This window comes from Rattus rattus, chromosome 2 (assembly GCF_011064425.1).
Source record: "Rattus rattus isolate New Zealand chromosome 2, Rrattus_CSIRO_v1, whole genome shotgun sequence".
NCBI classification, from domain to species: domain Eukaryota; kingdom Metazoa; phylum Chordata; class Mammalia; order Rodentia; family Muridae; genus Rattus; species Rattus rattus.
In genome coordinates this window covers 101,078,646-101,098,778 of record NC_046155.1, presented here as the reverse complement: position 1 = coordinate 101,098,778, position 20,133 = coordinate 101,078,646, and the positions used below count along the sequence as shown (strand labels likewise).

At 38.3% G+C, this 20,133-nt stretch overlaps 1 protein-coding gene across 1 annotated transcript in view; it reads right to left on the bottom strand.

Moving 5' to 3' along the window:
• Positions 1–20,133, bottom strand: part of Lnpep (leucyl and cystinyl aminopeptidase) — an 85,828-nt gene that overhangs the window by 32,933 nt on the left and 32,762 nt on the right. The window contains exons 2-6 of the mRNA XM_032893142.1: positions 15,280–16,120; positions 8,330–8,468; positions 7,029–7,160; positions 2,693–2,813; positions 1,978–2,132 (exon numbers count right to left, since the gene is read on the bottom strand). Coding sequence (XP_032749033.1) covers positions 1,978–2,132; positions 2,693–2,813; positions 7,029–7,160; positions 8,330–8,468; positions 15,280–16,120 — 1,388 coding nt within the window. The remainder of the gene's footprint in view (positions 1–1,977; positions 2,133–2,692; positions 2,814–7,028; positions 7,161–8,329; positions 8,469–15,279; positions 16,121–20,133) is intronic.

Below are 20,133 nucleotides of genomic sequence, written 5' to 3'. Positions count from 1 at the left end.
CAAGTTAGTAAGATTATTTTCCATTATATATATAATCCTCTATTTTCCTATTGTCAGAGGGTCTGGATGTCATGTTTTTCTCCCATTACCTGAGTTCAAAACACATGAATCTGACCAAAATTTAAGTAACATTCCTATAAAAACCTGGTATGTACGCACGTGCATTGCATGAACACACACACACACACACACACACACACACACACACACACACGCACAGGAAGTCAGAGAAATCTTTCAATGGTTTCTTATATATGGTAGTAAAAAGAAGAAAAAAGGTAAGAGACTTTCCTAAATAACATGTTCAAAGTAGTTTCCAGTATGGAGAGATGGCTCACCCATTAGCATTGGCCCTACAATCTTGAGGACCTGAGTTTGGATCTCAGCACCATGTAACAAGCCACCATGTAATTCTCTACAAACTGTCTGAAGTCCCAGTTTTATAGACATACAAACAGGCAAATCACTGGGGTCTGCTGGCTCCCAACTTCTCTAAGATATGAGTTCTAGGTTTAGAAAGAGAATCTGTCTTAGGACAGGTGGGGAGTACTGAAGAGGACCTGATGCACTCTTCTGTCTGTATGAGCACCCACATGCTCCTAAACTCACACAGTCACACACATGCACGCGCATGTACCCACATGCTCATGAACCCACAAAGTTAGAACACACACACAGAGACAGCCAGAAAAAACACACACACACACACACACACACACACACACACACACACACACACACACACACACACACATGCAGACACAAACTCCTTTAAAAATACTTGCAATAAAAAGTGGTCATGGGTCATGAAAATTTGTCAATGTAGTATGGGGCTTATTTCACATCCGTAGCAAAAAATAAGGTTAATAATAAAAAAATTACATTTGAAAGTTGCAATTATTTATTTTTCAAAGGTAGTATCTTAAAATCTGTTGAACAAGAAGTTTATAAGCCCTAAACAGAAGATAAAAGACATATTCTACAGAGTTGGAAGAAATTTCACGAGAGCACTTTTCTTTCAGCACATTATAGCAGAAGGATAGGTCAGCTTGTCGAGTTCCTACAGGGGTCACAGAGTCACCTATCGATGATACCTGAGTCAAAGCTAACTGGCCATAGCACTTTCTAGTCTTCCTTCGCGTACTGCTTGTTCACAGCTTTTGAAACCACTGAAAAGCATCTCATACTGAAGGCTCAACAGAGATAATGTGTTGGAAATGGGGATGTTCATGAACATCTTTTTTTTCCCCATCTTTATATAAGAATTCCTTCACTCTACACTAGGGAAAGCTCCTTCTTTCCTATTAATAGAAAACCCAGTTGTAGCAGGAAGAAGAAAAAGAAAACTGGTCTTGACAACTGTGATTCAACAAGTGTCAGTAGAAAGTTGGAGATGATAGCACACGCCTGTGAAATGGTACCCAAGTGTTGAGTTGAGATAGGAGAAAGCGAGCTACACATTGAGACAGTTCTACCTTAATAAGGGAGACTGTAACTGAGGGAAACGTTCTATCCTACAAGGTTCCACTGAGAAGCCAGTAATTGTTAGATATGACACAGATATGTATTATTAAGAAAAAGAAATGATTTTCCAAGGTTGGAGAATTTAGCTCAGTGATATAGCACTGTCTAGCAAACACAAAGTCCTGGGCTTGGTCCCAGCACTGGGATAATAAAAAAGATAACCTGAATATACAGTTCTTCTTCAAGGCTTAATGGTATCACAGCTGTGAGTTTGAACAAATCATTTTGCAGAGCTACTTCAAAATTTATCTACCTGTAAAATGGGATTATCGCCCACCTTTGGACATTTATGAGATGAGACAATGGATGTGAAATGGCCTAAAGGTGAAATCCTTCCCCTTGTCATTTTATATAATAGCAATCCTAAAACCGTAGACTAGTAATATGCTCACTAACATACAGGTATTTACTAAAACTCTAAGAGTGAGACATAACGGTACTGGTTGGTAATACCTGATGTGCCAGCTCGTGAGCGATGATTTTAGTGACCAGTTTTCTATCTGCTACTGAAGAAGTGGCATTGTCATACAGAAGAGTCTCTTCTCGGAACGTAAGCAGGCCCCAATTTTCCATCGCTCCTGCTTCAAAGTCAGGAATGGCCACCAGATCTGGACAGGACAAGACAGAATCAACTTCTCATCTAAAGAACTCCCTAAGTCAAGATACTCTGCCCAGTAAAAGGTCTTTCGTGATCCTTAACACACGGAATCTTCCTTTTCATGGGTCTAAATGCTCTGTCCCTGTGTATCAGCCGAGGAAGACCTAACCAGCAATCCACTGTCCCCTAATAAGGACAAAACCAGCTCATTTCCTTCAGAACCAATGTCACACCAAACAGAACGTTAATCTCCTCGCTACACGGGCTCCCAGTATGCACTTTAGTCATCGGAATCAGAGATTTCGTATAAGTTAGAATTCATCAAACTCCACATGGAGCCTTAGCAAATTTCTACAACCCCATAAACTTTTAAGTTATCTAAGTAATTTAAAGTCTAAGTTCAGATGTACAGACTGTAAATAATCTTAACAAATAAAATTTTTACAGCATTAAAAATTTCTTGGTTTTCTTTTGAAAAAATTTGGCAAAGGCTTTTTCTAAAAAATCGTTTATGAAGCAAATCTTTGTTATAAATTGCAATAAAAATGAAAGGAACTATTTAATTCTTACCCAATTTCTTTAGTGGGTATTGAATTTCAAAGTAATTTTGATAAAACTCAAGGAGCTTTACAGTTGTGTCCAAGGCATGGTGAACTTGATCAATTTTTTCTGGTACAGCATATACAGAAACCTAAGAGAAACATAATCCATGATGTAAAGGCAGGTGACAGTAAAATGACATGGCGCTCAGCTGAGCACTGTTAGGGCCAGCAAATCCTAACAATTCTGCCAGCCACACAGAACAAGCCATTCATTTTCATACTTACACAGAAGAATTACTTAGTGTTTTAACTTTCTTTAAGCTTTCCCCAATATCACAAATAAACTACTGTGGCACATCTCAGAGCAAATAATAAGCACTAAGCAGGGTCCTTAATATAATGATACATTCTTGCACTCCTGTAACCCACAAATGCTCTTACTTATGAACTGTGAAGGTAAAGTATATGTAGCACAAAACTAAGGTGTTAATCCTTTTGGTACCTGTTCCTATGCCTGTCATCCAGTAGGCACTAATATATCGTCATAAATAAACACTAACTTCAGTTGTTGGCCTGCTCTATGGATCATGAGACACCCTCACTATGATTCAGGCCTCCCCTTGCCCATTCCCTTTAGGCTATACACTCAGAAGGAAAGCATATAGAATCACACAGATTACTTAAATGCCTATGCTTTCTCTATTTGGAATATAAGTGCATAGTTTAAGTAATATGATATGACTATAAAATAAACTGACATTTGACCAAAGGATGCAATTAATCTCAATTCTGACATACAATTAGGAGAAAGGGTTTGGAAGTTTTTCTTCATTTCTCTATTTTTTTTTCTTTTCCTTAAAAGGGCATGTGCTCTTAACTTCTTAATACATACACATTTATCATCTGCTTGTTATATTTATAACAACCTTCTTCTAAAAAAACAATGAAACTGTGGAGAATAAGCAAAGAGAATAACACGTCTCGGCAGAAATGTCTTTTGCCATTTTGTGGACTCAGAGATTTAAACTATGGCCCCACACATATGAGGTCAGCACTCCATGACTGAGCTATTCTCCAGGCCTCTTTTTACTTTTTATTTGGACAGGGTGTCTCATTAAGTTCTCTGGGCTGTCTTGAACTCATTTGTAGCTCAGGAATGTCTTGAACCTGTGATTCTCCTGCCTAGGCATCCTGAGTAGATGGGATTACAGGTCTTCACTACCATGCATACCAGAGGAGAAATGCCTTAAACAACACCAATTACTACTGTATGGGAGTTGTGGGGCACAGCTCTGTGGTACAGGAGGTGGTTAGCAGGTTTAAGGCTCTTGGTTGAAACTTAATTAAAAAAAAAAAAAGAAAGAAAGAAAAGAAAAACGAACAAACACATATCCTAGTAACAGTCGAAGGAAAGTCCACTGGCAACTAGGTCTTGACAGTTATAGCCTAAATGCTTTCTTGCCATCTACTGCAAGAACCCTGTAAGAGATTTTATAGCTACAGCTATGAAGGTCCGTGGTTACTCATGGCAAAGGGTTCTTTATGACTGAAGAACAGAGGATTCAGTAAGTTTAACCTGTTTGTGCCTTACAGTAATAAAAACAAAAACTATCCAACAAGAGCATTCTGAAACAGGTTAAGTGAACTTATTACAAAAAGCTTAAGTTCCTAACATAAAGAAAGTATTGATTTCTTTCTAATGACTGATTAGATGCACTAGTTGGGAATGAAACCAAATGTGCAAAGTGTACCAGGATGCTTGAAAGACACTTGGGATATGTCCTGGCTAGTTTTCTGTCAATGTAACACAATCTAGAGTTATCAGAAAGGAGGGCCGCCACTGAGAAATGCTGCCGTAGATTCAGCTGTAAGGCATTTGTGATTGATGGGGAGGGCCCAGCCCATGGTGAGCGGTGCTATTCCTGGGCTGGTGGTCTAAGGTTCTGAAGGAAAGCAGACTGAGCAAAGTCACAGAAGCAAATCAGTAAGCAGCACCCTCCATGGCTTCTGCATCAGCTCCTGTTTCCAGGATCCTGTCCTGTTTAAGTTCCTGTCCTGGCTTCCTTCAGTGATGAACAGTGCTGTAGAAGTGTAAGGCAGATTAACCCTTTCCTACCCAAGCTTCTTTGGTGTTTCATCACATAATAGTAACCCTAACTAAGACAGGATAGAAATTAGAAATTTTCAACACAAACATGCTTGTGAATAAATTAAAATTACAGCTATCTTGAGAGTACTATTGAGGGCTCTAGTTAAGCTCTCCATGTCAGATGTAGTACTTGTACCTGACTAATTAAACGGATTCTACCAACTAGTGTATCTATAACAAAAACAAATGTAGAAAGCAAGGAAACAAGACAGAAACCTCAAGAGAAGCATGAAGTAGCATGTTTAAAAACTGGCCAACAATTTTCCAAATAATTCTGACATTCCTAAGAAGAGAAAAAAATATTTTTTTCAGACCAAACGGATCTTTCACATTCTATTAAACAAAACAAAACAAAAACATTTACAGAACCAAAAAAATTAAAATTAAAATTAAAAAATTAAAAAAAATAATTAAGTATTAAGCCTAGGGCTTGGCTAGTATCCAGTGAACAGGATTGTATTCCTAAGTCTTGTTTTTATTTTGAGGCTTTGATATGAAAGCAGACTTTATTAATAAACAAGACATATATATAGTAATCTACAGTCATCGATAAAAATCAGTTTATTAGTCGATTTTATCTCTTTATTCCTGAATCTTGTTAAATAGACCTACTAGCTATTATTATAAAATAAAAGGTAGATTTCAACATCTTAAGTAATAAAAATCCTTCACTACCTTCCAAGTTTTAGACTTCTTGCAATACCTACACGTTACTGATATCAGCAATATATAAAGGTGGAGGGTAAAACTGTCTCCTACTGGCTCTGTGACTCTAGGTTAGTTAAGACTCTAGACTTAACCTCTCAGAGACACATCAGTGATATGGAACTAATGTTGGTACCATCTTCATTTAATAAAATAAGGTGTTTATAAATGAGTTCCTAGCACAGCTGCTAACACAAAGCATACTCTTATCCATTCCCTAATTTAAAAAGGAGAAAAATAGAGAAACTATTGTTTATTCATGCTATCTAAAGAAAATTACTACTAGGTAGCACTGAAAATGAGATTATATCTCGGTGTGCAAAAGATTAAACAATATAATTGCATATGGAAAAAAGAAATGTGTACTTTATGCATATATATACATATAATATATATGTACATGTAGATGGTTTTTCTTTTCTGTGTCTGTATATGGTATCACAGTACTGGAAAATGAGGTATATAGGGGATTAAAATGCAATCTCTTTAAGACATCAGAGCTAGTAATCGTGAAGAGGTGATTCCATACCAAGATCTTATCCTTGTTTGACTATGGTATTACCTAATACCGATGAATAAAGCCTCTGCCCATCCACCCAAAAAGTGATATGAGACTCTTTCCTTAAGCATCAATATACACGAGGATGAATTATATGTGTGATAATAAATTATGACACTAGGAGAGATGGAGGAATTCACACTAGAACAACTGAAAGTACAGCTAAGCCTATAGAGAAAAGTCTCAGATATCAAAATGATGAATTTTAATGTAACCCTGCAGACAACACTGAGCTAACATAGCAGATGAGGGGGCAGGTTTGGGAAAGTAAGTAAAAAAGTAGGTACTTAAAAAGAAACTGTTGTGTATCGTCAGTCTATTTCTACTGTAAATAAAAATTCAAATCAAACAACTATTTTTACAGATTCAAAGAAAAATAAAAAAAAAGCATCACTAAATCATAAATTATGATTTATGGAAATAAGTTAGGCCATTAAACAATTGTATACATTCCCTATGAATAAATTCAACCAAGACTTGCTTCTATTTTTAGGGACTGAAACTAGAGCCTTACACATGCTCACAAAAACACTGCTGCTCTATAGCCCAGCACTAATCTTTTTTAAAGAGTATTCATCTCATTTTACAGCCAACCCAGTATTATAACCACAGTTACATAAATTACTATAACTCTTGAAGTTTGGCAGGCAGAGATTCTTACATTTTGATTTAGTTTAAAGTTAAAGAACTATATAAGGCTACTAAGATCATATTCTACAGTGTAGTTCTAGAAAAGTTAGTATGCTATCTTACTATAATTCTCATAAAATAGAAAACTTGAGAACTACTGACTTTCAGATGTCGAATAGAAGTAAATATGAGTCAAGTGAGAGTTGTACTTCTGGTATAAAATATTAGAATCTGATCTAAAAGCTATTCATAAGGCAACCACCACGAACCACCACCACCTTACTGTACACAGGCTTCCAGACAATTAGAACACCAACTTACCAGAGTCCCGTTTACATCCTGACTCAGGTTCCTCATCTCCCCTACAATGAAAGCAACCAGGTATGTGCTCATTTTCACACTTTCAGAAAACTCATCTTGAATAAGTCCTTCTTCTGTAGGGACTGATGACTTCTATAGCCAAAAGAAAAAAGACAACAGTTCTGTAATTAAAGGAATCAATGACAAATATACTGACAAACTAAAAATTCATGTAAGTAATAATTATATATTTTAATCTTTCAACTCAAATTTCTAGAGTATAGACATTTGTTTCAGTTTCTTCTACTACCCTTGATCAAAAAGGCAGAGTATCCTGAGAAACTCAACATGACTCTCAATATATTTAAGTTCCCTTTAGCAGTTGTTCTATCTCTTCAATTGTAGTAAAACTCAAGTCCTTCCCCACTCCCTACCTCCATAACCTGAGGATCATTGACTTCGAGGAGGAACTGTACCTAAGACATCCCAACATGATCTAGTGCTCCATGGAGGACTTAGTGGAATCAAAAGCATTAAGTCACCAGAGAACTCTGCAACAGACTAAAAGTGGAGAAATGCCAGAAATTCTCAAAATTTTCCAACCATGAATCGGGTTTTGTTTTGGGTTACTGGAGAAGCAGGTGCCCACTCTTTAAGAGATGGAGTGAGGTGAAGGTCACCTATGAGAATGAAAGCTCATGCTGTCTGATGTCTATGGGAGTAGATTGTATTGCCTGCTGTCTGGGCTACTCCTCACCTCTAGACACACAAGTTCTAGGAAGTACTACACGGGCTGCACAAAGCCAAGCAGGCAGACACAAAAAGAACCCAAGTTCTCATTAGCATAAAACTCCTCTGCTTGGTGTTACTCCTATTACGTCCCGTGCAACTAACACTCAAGATAGAGGCTTCTGTTCTTGTCCATTTCCACATAACAATAATCCAAAGTTTCATTTGCCAAAACACAAGAATGATCACAATTCCACAGTCTCAACAATGCTCACAACAGCAAATTCATTATGTCTCCAGTAATTTACTGGGCTCATATGTACAAGTTCATTGTGTTAGTATTTGTGCTACTGCAGAGCAAGAAGACACTTCACACCTCCTACGCATGATTTTAAGCCCTGCAGGGTCTTTTCCTTCCTCAAGTGTTCCTCAGACTGACAAAGTACTTTTCTTTCCATTTTTATTTAACTATTTCAGAAAGAATATATACATGTATGTTTCTAAATATTCCTACAACAGTACAGTAAAGAGGAATCCCACTGTTCTTAGAGATAAAAGATCTATCCGAATCTTTCACCTTCGTGTCCCAGTACCTTAGGCATATTTGATAACGCAGTATGGTGCTCATCCCTTGTGATCTTGATGATAAACGTGGCCTTAAATGCTGGTTCATCAAAACAAGGAAAAGCAGATCTTGCTGCCAAAGGTTCAAACTGAGTTGCTGCAAAGTTCCTAAAAACAAATGCAAATTCAATAGTTAAGAGTGTCTACTAGATGGGGCATCCTATCAAGTACTAGGGCTACTAAGAAAAATACATTACAATTCTAGGCTTTAAAAGACCCACTATTAACTAAAGGAGTGGGGCAGAGGCCTAGAGGAGACAGAATCTTCTAGCAGGCTTCAAATTATATCCTTACAGTAGAACCACATTAATTCATGAAACATGAAACAAATTCTTCTACAGTAGAGGAACTGTAGAGAAACTAGTACACAGCCTGAATGGGTCCTTGAATATCAAGCATACTTGACAAAGCACAGAACTGAAAAGTACACTTGAGAAAGACAGCAGCACAAGGAAAGAAGGCAATATGTGTCTATAAGCTGGAGCAGCTGCTGTGTGTGCTGGGGTTCACAAAGGTTCTTGAGTTTCTGACAGAAGTCCACAGGCAGGATTGTCGTTAGTTGCTACTAAACATCTGTGTTTGCAACGCTGAATCTACAATATGCACTTTCATGAAAATAGAAAAACCAGTTGTTCTTTAACAGTATTCTGCTTTCCTTTCTCCTCTTTCAGATTTCACTTCCATACCACAACAGCAGCAGTTAAGACTGTAAGACACACAAAAGTCCTGTATGAGAGAAGCATAAGAAGAAGCAAGAGCTACTGGGAGATTTTCAGTCAGGACAAAACTGATCTCCATATGTAAGACTACACAAGCACAGTAACAGAGCAAGGGCCTCTCTCACAGCAGCTTCTATACCATCCAAAGGCACTTTGGTCACAGCATCCCCTGCTTCTCAGTCCTTAGACTCCACATTTAGATAAGCAGGAACTCTGACAAGTCTGTAACCTAGATCTCAGTTTTATATTTTATATATTATGGCTGAGACGGGTTTCCTTGCAAACCCAAGGGTTTTGTCAGAATGCAGGAAAAGTTTACAATAAAACCAAACAGAGGTCTATTTACGAACAAAAATTACAATGTAATGTTCTCTTTGAGACACAGACACAGACAAACAGACAGACATACAGACAGGCAGACACACACACACATACACATACACACACACACACACACACACACACCTCTTGACTTCTGTGATCCTCCTGCCTCTACCTCCCAAGTGCTGGGACAAGTGCATTCAATCATGCCTGACTATAGATCCTTACATTCTAAGTCAAAACAACAACAACAACACAAAAAAGAAAATTTTAAGTTATTGTTAAAGCAATACAACAACTTAGTCATACAAGTCTATGAGACTACATTTTTATGATAATTACCATGTCTTCTCTATTCTGAAACTTTCTACCTATTCTTTCCTTGTGACTATGTTTGCTTTCAGAAATACTTGCTAAGGATGTCCTCAAGTCAGGACAGGAATTAGGTGTCAGGTGAGTAAGAAAATTCTAAGCATTGACAAAAATAATGTACAAAAGAAAAGTATGGAAAGATCTGTATGATAAGAACTTCAAGTCTCTGAAGAAAGAAATCAAAGAAGACCTCAGAAGATTGAAAGATCACCCATGCTCATGGATTGGCAGGATTAATATAGTAAAAATGGCCATCTTGCTGAAAGCAGTCTACAGATTCAATGCAATTCTCATCAAAATCCCAACTCAATCCTTCATAGAGTTAGAAAGAGCACTTCTCAAATTCATTTGGAATACCAAAAAAAAAACACAGGATAGCAAAAACTATCCTCAACAATAAAAGAACATCTTAAACTCAAGCAGTATTACAGATCAACAGTGATAAAAACTGCATGGTATTGGTACAGAGACAGGCATGTAGATCAGTGGAACAGAACTGAAGACCCAGAAATGAACCCACACACCTATGGTCACTTGATCTTTGACAAAGGAGCTAAAACCATCCAGTGGAAAAAAGACAGCATTTTCAACAAATGGTGCTGGTTCAACTGGAGGTCAGCATGTAGAAGAATGCAAATCTATCCATTCTTATTATCCTGTAAAAAGTTCAAGTCCAAGTGGAACAAGTACCTCCACATAAAACCAGATACACTGAAGCTAATAGACGAGAAAGTGGGGAAGAGCCTCAAACATATGGGCACAGGGGAAAATTTCCTGAACAGGTTATCAGTGACTTATTCTTTAAGAGTAAGAATCAACAAATGGGACCTCATAAAATTGCAAAGCTTCTGTAAGGCAAAGGACATTGTCAATAGACCAAAACAGCAACCAACAGATTGGGAAAAGATCTTTACCAATTCTATATCTGATAGAGGGCTAATATCCAATATACACAAAGAACTCTAGAAGTTAGACTCCGGAGAACCAAATAACCCTATTAAAAATGGGGAACAGAGCTAAACAGAGAATTCTCAAATGAGGAAACTTGAATGGCTGAGAAGACCTAAAGAAATGTTCACCAGAAAGACTGGAGGTCCCAGGGAGTTTAGAGGTCTGATGGGGTGGGTAGGGTTGAGATATATATCCTCGTGGACACAGTGGTGGGTAGGGTGGGGAGGAGGTATGGGATGTGGAACAGTGGGAGGGTGGATCAGGAGGGGAATAAAGTCTGGAATATAAAAAAGAAAGAACAAATGAAAGAAAAGAAAAGAAAGAAGGAAGGAAGGAAGGAAGGAAGGAAGGAAGGAAAGAAAAGAACGAACTAAAGGAAGGAAGGAAGGAAAGAGGAAGGAAGGAAGGAAGGTAGGTAGGTAGGTTGGTTCAACATCCTTAGTCATTAGGGAAATGCAAATTAAAACAACCCTGAGATTCCACCTTACACCAATCAGAATGGCTAAAATCAAAAACTCAGGCTATAGCAGATGCTGGCTAGGATGTGGAGAAAGAGGAACACTCCTCCACTCTTGGTGGGACTGCAAGCTGGTATAACCACTTTAGAAATCAATCTGATGGTTCCTCGGAAAACTGGACATTGTACTACCTAAGGATCCAGCTACACCACTCCTGGGCATATACCCAAAACATGCTCCACTATGTTCATAGCAGCCTTATTTATAATAGCCAGAAGCTGGAAACAACCCAGATAACCCTCAACAGAGGAATGGACACAGAAAATGTGGTACATTTACACAATAGGATATTATTCAGCTATTAAAAACAATGGCTTCATGAAATTCGCAGACAAATGGATGGATCTAGAAAATATCGTTCTGATGAGGTAACTCAATCACAAAAGAATACACATGGCATGTACTCACTGATAAGTGGATATTAGGCAAAGAGCTTGGAATGTTCATGATACAACTCACAGACCACATGAAGCTCAAGAGGAAGGAACACCAAAGAGTGGATGCTTCAGTCCTACTTAGAAGGGGAACAAACTAATCAAGAAAAGTGGAGGGTGGGTGGAACTTGGGAGGAAGAAAGGAGGGTGAGGGGAAAAAGAGGGGCAGAATCAGGTATGGGAGGAAATGGAGATGAACAGAGGTGTTTAGCAAGGTGGGATGGGAAACTGGGGCTAGAAACCAGCAAGTCTCAGATGCCAGGAAAGTAAGAACCTTCTAGGACCCCACAGGGATGACATTAGCTGAAATTAACCACAAATGGGAAGGAGAAACTGTCGAGACCATATTGAGAGGTTAGGCATGTCCCCCACTTCCTGGTTGAGGGATGGGGCCACCCACCCATCTCAAAAATTTTAACCCAGTATTGCTCCTGTTTAAAGGAAATACAGGGACAAAGAGTGGAGCAGAGACTGAAGGGAAGGCCATCTAGAGATTGCCCTACCTGGGGATCCATCCCACATGTAGACCCCAAACCCAGACAATTTGCTGATGCCAAGAAGTGCTTGCTGACAGGAGCCAGATACAGCTGTCTCCTGAGAGGCTCTGCCAGATCCTGACCAATACAGATGTGGATGCTGGAAGCCAACCATTGGACTGATCATAGGGACTCCAATGGAGGAGGTAGGGGAAGGACTGAAGGAGCTGAAGGGGCCTTATCTGGCATCAGTAGGAGGGAGGTCCTTGGTTCTGTGAATGTTTGATGTTCCAGTGTAGAGGAATGCTAGGGCAATGAGGTGGAAGTGGGTGGGTAGGAGAGCTCCCTCATAGAAGCAGGGTAAGGGGGGATGAGATAGGAGGTTTGCAGAGCTGGGAAAGGGGATAACATCTGAAATTCAAATAAATAAAATATACAATTAAAAAAAAGTTATCAACGGGGGAAGTGGTGCAATACAATGGAAAGGTTTAAGTTCCCTCTCTGCTTCCTGACAGCCCTACCAGACTATATTACTTTATGTACCTCTGTTCTTGGCTATTATGAATACATTAGCATCTCTTATGAGTTTGACAGGGTAGAAGACTAAAGAAACATAACATGTTCAGAGCAGTTTCTAATATTCCAGTTCCCAATAAATACTGGCTACTGTTATGCTTAGTTGTAAAAAATAGAGAGTTCAACATGACAGGACAGTAAGGGCTGAGAGAAAAAACAACGGCCAGATAATGAAGACCATCAAAACGCTAGCCATGAGGACTGTGAAATGTCTGTAACCAAAGGCAACCATAAGCACCTCCACTAGCGGAAACAAGTGTAAAGATAAAAAAAAGGCATAGATTATGTTGGTAGCAGTGTGGAAAGTAAGTAGCTTCCTGACCACAAGCATTGTCTCTTTAAAGCATATGACATTTACAGACATTGTGATTTTCCAGGCAACAAGAGCATCGGTGGTACAGTGGTCAGAATAGCTGCCTCTCAAGTAAGAGGAAATGCATCGCCCTAATTATTCTATCAGTTTAAATATTTATTCTAATTATAGTAGGGCCAACGTTAAAGTTTCCAGCAATGTAAAGCAAAAATTTAAAAACATATAACATTGCTTAGGAATAATAGGTTTTAGGCATCCTGAAGGTAAAAATGATCTAAACTTGTATCTACTCTCAAGATAGACAATATTTTGGGGTCTTCACTGTAACAGGCAGGTGAATGAACTTATGTCTGTTTGTGCTAAACTTTCAGTTTAAGATACTATTTTAATTACTCTATTTCTTAGTTTTAAGGATCCACATTTTTCTAACATAACTCAACCCAGCCCATGTCAAGAATATACACATCTATGCTAAAAAAATCATTGGATTCTATTACCCAGTATTCATTTTCCCCATTATGTAGCACTAAGTCCAAAGATTTCAGGGAAACAACTCTGGGGCTTCTCTTAGAGTTTGCTTGCAATATTAAGTCACTGTTTTGTTTTTGTTTACTTGTTTGTCTATTTATTTGGTTTTTCATGACAGGGTTTCTCTGTGTATCCCTTAGTGATCTTGGAACTCTAAGTCACTGCTTCATAATATGAGTGGTGTGTGTGTGTGTGTGTGTGTGTGTGTGTGTGTGTCTCTATCATTTATCTATATCTATCTATCTATCTATCTATCTATCTATCTGGATCATTCTACACACAAAATATGTAATGCGAATAGGGTGTTAATACTGTATTTCCTAGGGATAACAGAGATTACAATCCAAAAACTAAAGCTAAAAACTCCAAGGCCACCATTTCAATCACAGATTTGTGTTCAATTTCAGATAATAATTCAACAACTAAAACATACAGACTGCATGCTATTTGTTTAAAAAGCAACATAAAGAAAAACAGTCGTCTATCTGGCATTTGTAGTAAGCAGAGCCTACTAAAATATAACCATATGTTTCAAATTCAAATTACTAGTATAAAACTTGATATAAAAAAAGAAAATTGTAGCAGCTTTTGATGATTCTTAATGCCCAGCAAAGGGCTGCAACTTTATACTCAACAATTAATTTAACACTTAAATGTATTTTGATGACTGAGAAAGATAAAAGAATAATTTTTTCTATTTTTTGACAAAAGAAAAACTGCTCCCTTCCCCCTTTGCCTTTATGATTTTTCAAGACTGGGTTTCTCAGTCCTGGCTGTCCCAGAACTCACTTTGTAGACCAGGTTGGCCTTGAACTCATAGAGATCTGCCTGCCTCTGACTTCTGAGTGCTGGGATTAAAGACATGTACTTCCACACCAAGTTGAAAAACACCCATTCTATAGCAAGTCAAATGTCTCTTTGGTGGAGAGAAAAGAACTAATAATTTGTTTTTATGTTCGGTTAGTGAAATTACCCTTAAAAATATATTTTCTTTCAACAAATTGAAAATTAAAAAAAATCTCCGAAACACTGTACATAACATGTTAATATATATTAGCCAATGTTCATGTTAATAATTCTTAAACTGGTCTACAGAATATTATGAGAGTACTATGTAAGAATGTTCTACTAACATATAAATTGTTTTTGTCCACAGAGAGCTAACATTACCCATAATGTATACTTTCATAAAACCCATTTATGATTTGACTATGAAGACTAAAAAACAAAATATGATCCAAACCGGCTGTGGAATACTCTTATATCATGTTTCTCCCCACCACCCTCTCTCTCCTTTTGAGATGGATTCTTTCCTACACTTTTAGAGATTCCACACTCAAACTGACATTTTAAAAAGTAAACCAGTAAAGATTAAGGACATTAAAAATGATATTCGAATCATATTTCACTCTCTTTCTCCAACTCACTAAGGACCTCCTTAAATCCTGCCTGCAAGCAGATTAGTCCATCCCCCTCACTCCGTATAGCTTCACGGAAGGATGTCAAACAATATTCATCTCATAAAACATGAAAAGCTCAAAAGAAGTATATTCTTCCATATTACCATTCTACTTTGTATATAATTTCCTAAATTTAAAACCTCTGTGGCTTTACTTAATTCAAATTAAATTTAAAATATCTATGGTGTGGACAGAGGGACCTAACTGCATGCAGAAGAGCACAGAACAAGAACCATCAGAGCTTTACATACTTTTTCTCATTACTTTTATCTGTGTAGGTGATGCCATAAAACCCATAGTAAGAGTTAGATATATTTGCTGAATATTCTATCTTCAAGGTATAATTGTGTCCTGTTAGAAGGCTTTCCGGGGCAACAACGGCGATCTGTTCATGATATGGATATTCCAGAATTTCAACTTGTTTTTCTTGACTGGAAACCGCCGACATAAATGTCACATTTGAAATATTATGTCCTGTGCTATGGAGAATGATGTCCCGTGTATCTTGAAGAGCCTGAAGTGAAATTGTCACAGAACCCCTGAATGTCATTGAGGTTAGGTTTGGATGTAGGCTAAGTTCATAGCGTTGAGGAATAATGGCAGTGGGAAGCCTAATTTGTGCCCATGGAAACACTTTCCCGTTTGTAGCAATCGGCTGAATGAGTTCTGCTGACTGGTTTGTTTTGTGGCAGCCTTCTTTGGTAAAGGTACATCTAGGCAGTAGATAAATCACCATGATTACAGAGACAGCAACCACAATGACAAAAACACAGATTACTAAGGTCCTGGCAGAGGGTACTGAACAAGTCCCATCTGGACTCTGCCTGTAGCCTGTTGCACTGTTCCGAAGGCCTGAGCTTCTGTTCATGAAGGACATGCCCAGCAGCTTGGCAGATGACTCATAATCCTCTTCATCCTCATCCATCTCATGCTCACCAAGACCTCTCACCAGAAGCCTCGAACCTCGGGGCTCATATTCAACTTCATCAGGTTCCAGAGGATGTAAACAAGGTTCTTTGGCTAAATCTACCACATCTGGTTCTTCTTCAAACATGCTGTTTTCAATCATATTCCTTGGAAGCTGAAGTCGATCTACAAAATTAAGACACAAAGATAAGATAGAAGTAGGGAGAGCTCATAATACAATGTTTCTTTGAAACACCAGATTTACTGTATTTTTAATCACTTGAGGTTTTTTTTTTAAATACTAAGACTTATTTCCATTTTAATGCTATTTGAATTAAATAAAGGCTTTATGCTATTCTTGAATTAGTCATTATAAACCCAAGTATATATTTTAAAAAGCACACTACAATCATGAACCAAAACCAACAACAACAAAATAAAAAACTAGCTAGAGGGTATAAAGCTAATTATTTTTCTAGTTCTAATTCTGTCACAGATTTCTCACTGTTGGTGGTCACTGAATACATAACATTATATCCAATGGTGAAGAAGAATGGCGACTGTATCTCTATTGAAGCTGAGATGTATATAGGTTTGAGGCCTGGATAATTTTGGTATGTGATATATATTTTATTTGAATTTGTTTTCTTTTAATAATAAAAGTATATTAATTTTTCTTAAACAGCTGTAATCACAGATTTCATAGTACTTTCCGTAATACATCTGGGCCCCTGGCTTGACTTTAGAAGATACTACTTTAGCCATGTCTAACTGTCTGTCCCTAGGAGTAAGTGGGGCCAAAAAGAAAGGACTAAACTCAAGGCCTTACTTCTGGGTCTGGACACCTGGGGCCTAGAATTCTTGGCCAAGTACTGCAAAACTAAGTTGTGAGGCCTGTATGGGTCTCTTTCCTGTGTCCCACTCACCCTCAGGCAAATCACAAACTGGTCTGCCTGCCTCTAAGCTTAAAAGGTAGCTCAAGAGAATGGGCTATTGTTGGGTAGAATCTTGGTTAGACTATACTAAGTAATATGAAATCACAGCTGTTTTTAAAAAAATTAATAAACATCCAAGAGAAGGATGTTTCTGGCCCATAGTAAACTAAAAGCAAAAAATGACTATGACTTTTAAGCAAGAAACAGTAACACAGACAAAAAAACTTAAAAAACAGGTCAACTACAGTTCTAACACCTGCTTTTTCACCCTCCTGTAGCATTCACAAGTACAGCAGTTCCCATCTTTAAAAACAGAACAGATACCATGAGTGCCAGTTACCTTAAGGTAGGAAAATAGAGAGGGCTTTCTAAGCTATACCCCACACACACTTGTCAAAAATCACTGAAGAAAGGTCTCAAGAGACAAAAGGATAAATAATACTACATATCTATCAATAACTCAAAATTAAGATATTCAATATTTTACATTAAAAAAATCACACTTTTTAAGGGATTTCAAGAGTTTAAAAAATTGAAATCATCTTTAACTTCTCACAAGGCACTTTACAGTTATTTCTAATCGTCCCAAAAGTTCTATAAAGTGGCAAAATTAAACTTAAGGCATGAAAAAACAAACAGAAATGGATTGATTTAAATTTAAAGCTGTACAGGTATTTAATTGTATATTTTAGCCTAGATCTAAAACAATTTATTTCAAATTTTAATCTTCTCATTAATGTAATGCATCTTTTGACTCATGTTAATTTAATGAAGGTAAGAGCTTTTAACAATTTGGTATCTGGTAATAAAATTAAAAATATTATTTCATCATCAGAAGGACAAAACTGATATTACTTAATATACAGAAAAACATAAAGAATAAGCAGTGGTTTTACAACCCCATAAGAACAACAATGCCAACCAACCAGAGCTCCCAGGGACTAAACACCACCACACAAAGAGTACACATGGACAGACCCATGGCTCTAGCTGCATATGTAGCATAGGATGGCCTTGTTGTGCACCAATGGGAGGAGAAGCCCTGGGTCCTGCCAAGGCTGAACCTGTACCCGAGTCAGGGTAGGGAGGTGGGAAGGGGTAGGGCGTTTATGGACGGGAAACCAGGAAAGGGGATAACATTTGAAATGTAAATTAAAAAAAAATCCAATTTAAAAAAAAAAAGGGGCTGGGATTTAGCTCAGTGGTAGAGCTTACCTTGAAGCGCAAGGCCCTGGGTTCGGTCCCCAGCTCCAAAAAAAAAAAAAAAAAAAAAAAAAAAGAAATTTCCCCTCTCCCCCAAAAAGAATAAACAGTGGTAATTCATAACTCACAAAATAAAAGCACTACTCATATTAAAGTAAAGCTGATAACTGCTACTCAAAGTGCAGAATGACGACCACAGCACCCTATTATATTACATCTTCTTACAAAAGCAGACTCCTGCCCTTCTAGTCGCAAAGTTCAGGAGATTATCCAGTGACCTACATGTATGTCAGTAGCAATGATTGGATCCTACAAGCACCAATCACACTATTCCTAGGTGTGCTCAGACCACAGCAGACTGTTTTACTCTGAGAACAAAGTCAGGTTAAATCTCTCCCCAACACACCTGATTTACTTAGTTCCTCTGCCTGGATGTCATGACTTTCTTTTTCTTCATTCAGTCTGGCACATCTGTTATTATGTAGCTAAACTCACTAGAACATTAATGAAGAAAACTCCTTTCAAGAGTTAACTGTCATTCCTACTTTTGTGCACTTCTGATTTAGAGAGAAAAGAAACTGTAGTAAGATGGCCAACCATTTGTACTTCTCTACTCTGAAATTGGTAAAAATTATGCTACTGAGAAGCACCTAAAGAAATCAGGACATTCAATATTCAGCTTCCTTAGTCATCAAGGAAATGCAAGTCAAAACGGCCCTGAGATTCCACCTCACACCAATCAGAATGGCTAAGATCAAAAACTCAGGGGACAGCAAAGATGTGGAGAAAAAAGAACACTCCTCCATTGCTGGTGGGACTGCAAGCTGGTACAATCACTCTGGAAATCAGTCTAGAGGTTCCTCAGAAAATTGGATATAGTACTACCTGATGACACAGCTATACCACTCCTGGGCATATACCCAAAAGATGCTCCAACATACAACAAGGACACATGCTCCACTATGTTCATAGCAGCCTTATTTATAATAGCCAGAAGCTGGAAACAATCCAGATGTCGCTCAAAAGAAGAATGGATACAGAAAATGTGGTCCATCTACACAATGGAGTACTACTCAGCTATTAAAAAGTACGGCTTAATGAATTTCGTAGACAAATGGATAGAACTAGAAAATATCATCCTGATTGAGGTAACTGAGTACAAAAAAACATACATGGTATGTACTCACTGATAAGTGGATATTAGCTCAAATGCTCGAATACCCATGATACAACTCACAGACCATATGAAACTTAACAAGAGGGAAAAAGTGTGGATGTGTCAATCCCCACTAAGAAGGAGGAACAAAATAATCACAGGAGGCAGAAGGAGGGAGAGCCCTAGATGAGTAGAAGGGAAGGGGAGCAAAAAAAAGGGGGAGAGGTGCAGGACCAGGTATGGAAAGAGATAGGAGAAAAGTCCAGAGGGCCAGGAGAATGAATAGAAGTAAATACCAGTGGAGGTGGGAGGGTAGGGAACTTGGGGGACCAATAGAAAGTTCCAGCCACCAGGGATGAGAGAGGCTCCCAGGACCCAATGGGGATGACATTAGCCAAAACACCCAACAGCAGGGAGATAGAACCTAAAGAGACCACCTCCACTAGATAGGCATGGCCCCCAGTGGAGGGATGGGGCCACCCACCCATCTCAAAATTTTTAACCCAGAATTGTCCCTGTCTAAAGGAAAGGCAGGGACAAAAATGAAGCAGAGCTGACGGAAAAGTCCATCCAGAGACCATCCCACCATGGGTTCCATCCCATTTGCACATACCAAACCTGGACACTTATTGCTGATGCCAAGATGAGCTTGCAGACAGGAGCCTGGTATGGCTGTCGTCTTAGAGACTCTGCCAGCACTTGACTCAGAAGATGCAGATACTCACAGCCAATCACTGGACTGAGCCCAGGGAACTCAATGGAAGAGTTAGAGAAGGGCTGAAGGAGTTGAAGGGAATTGCAACCCATACGAAGTACAAAAGTATCAATTAACTGGGCCCCACAGAGCTCCCAGGACTAAACCACCAACCAGAGTATACAAGGGCTGGTCCGTGGCTCTTGCTACA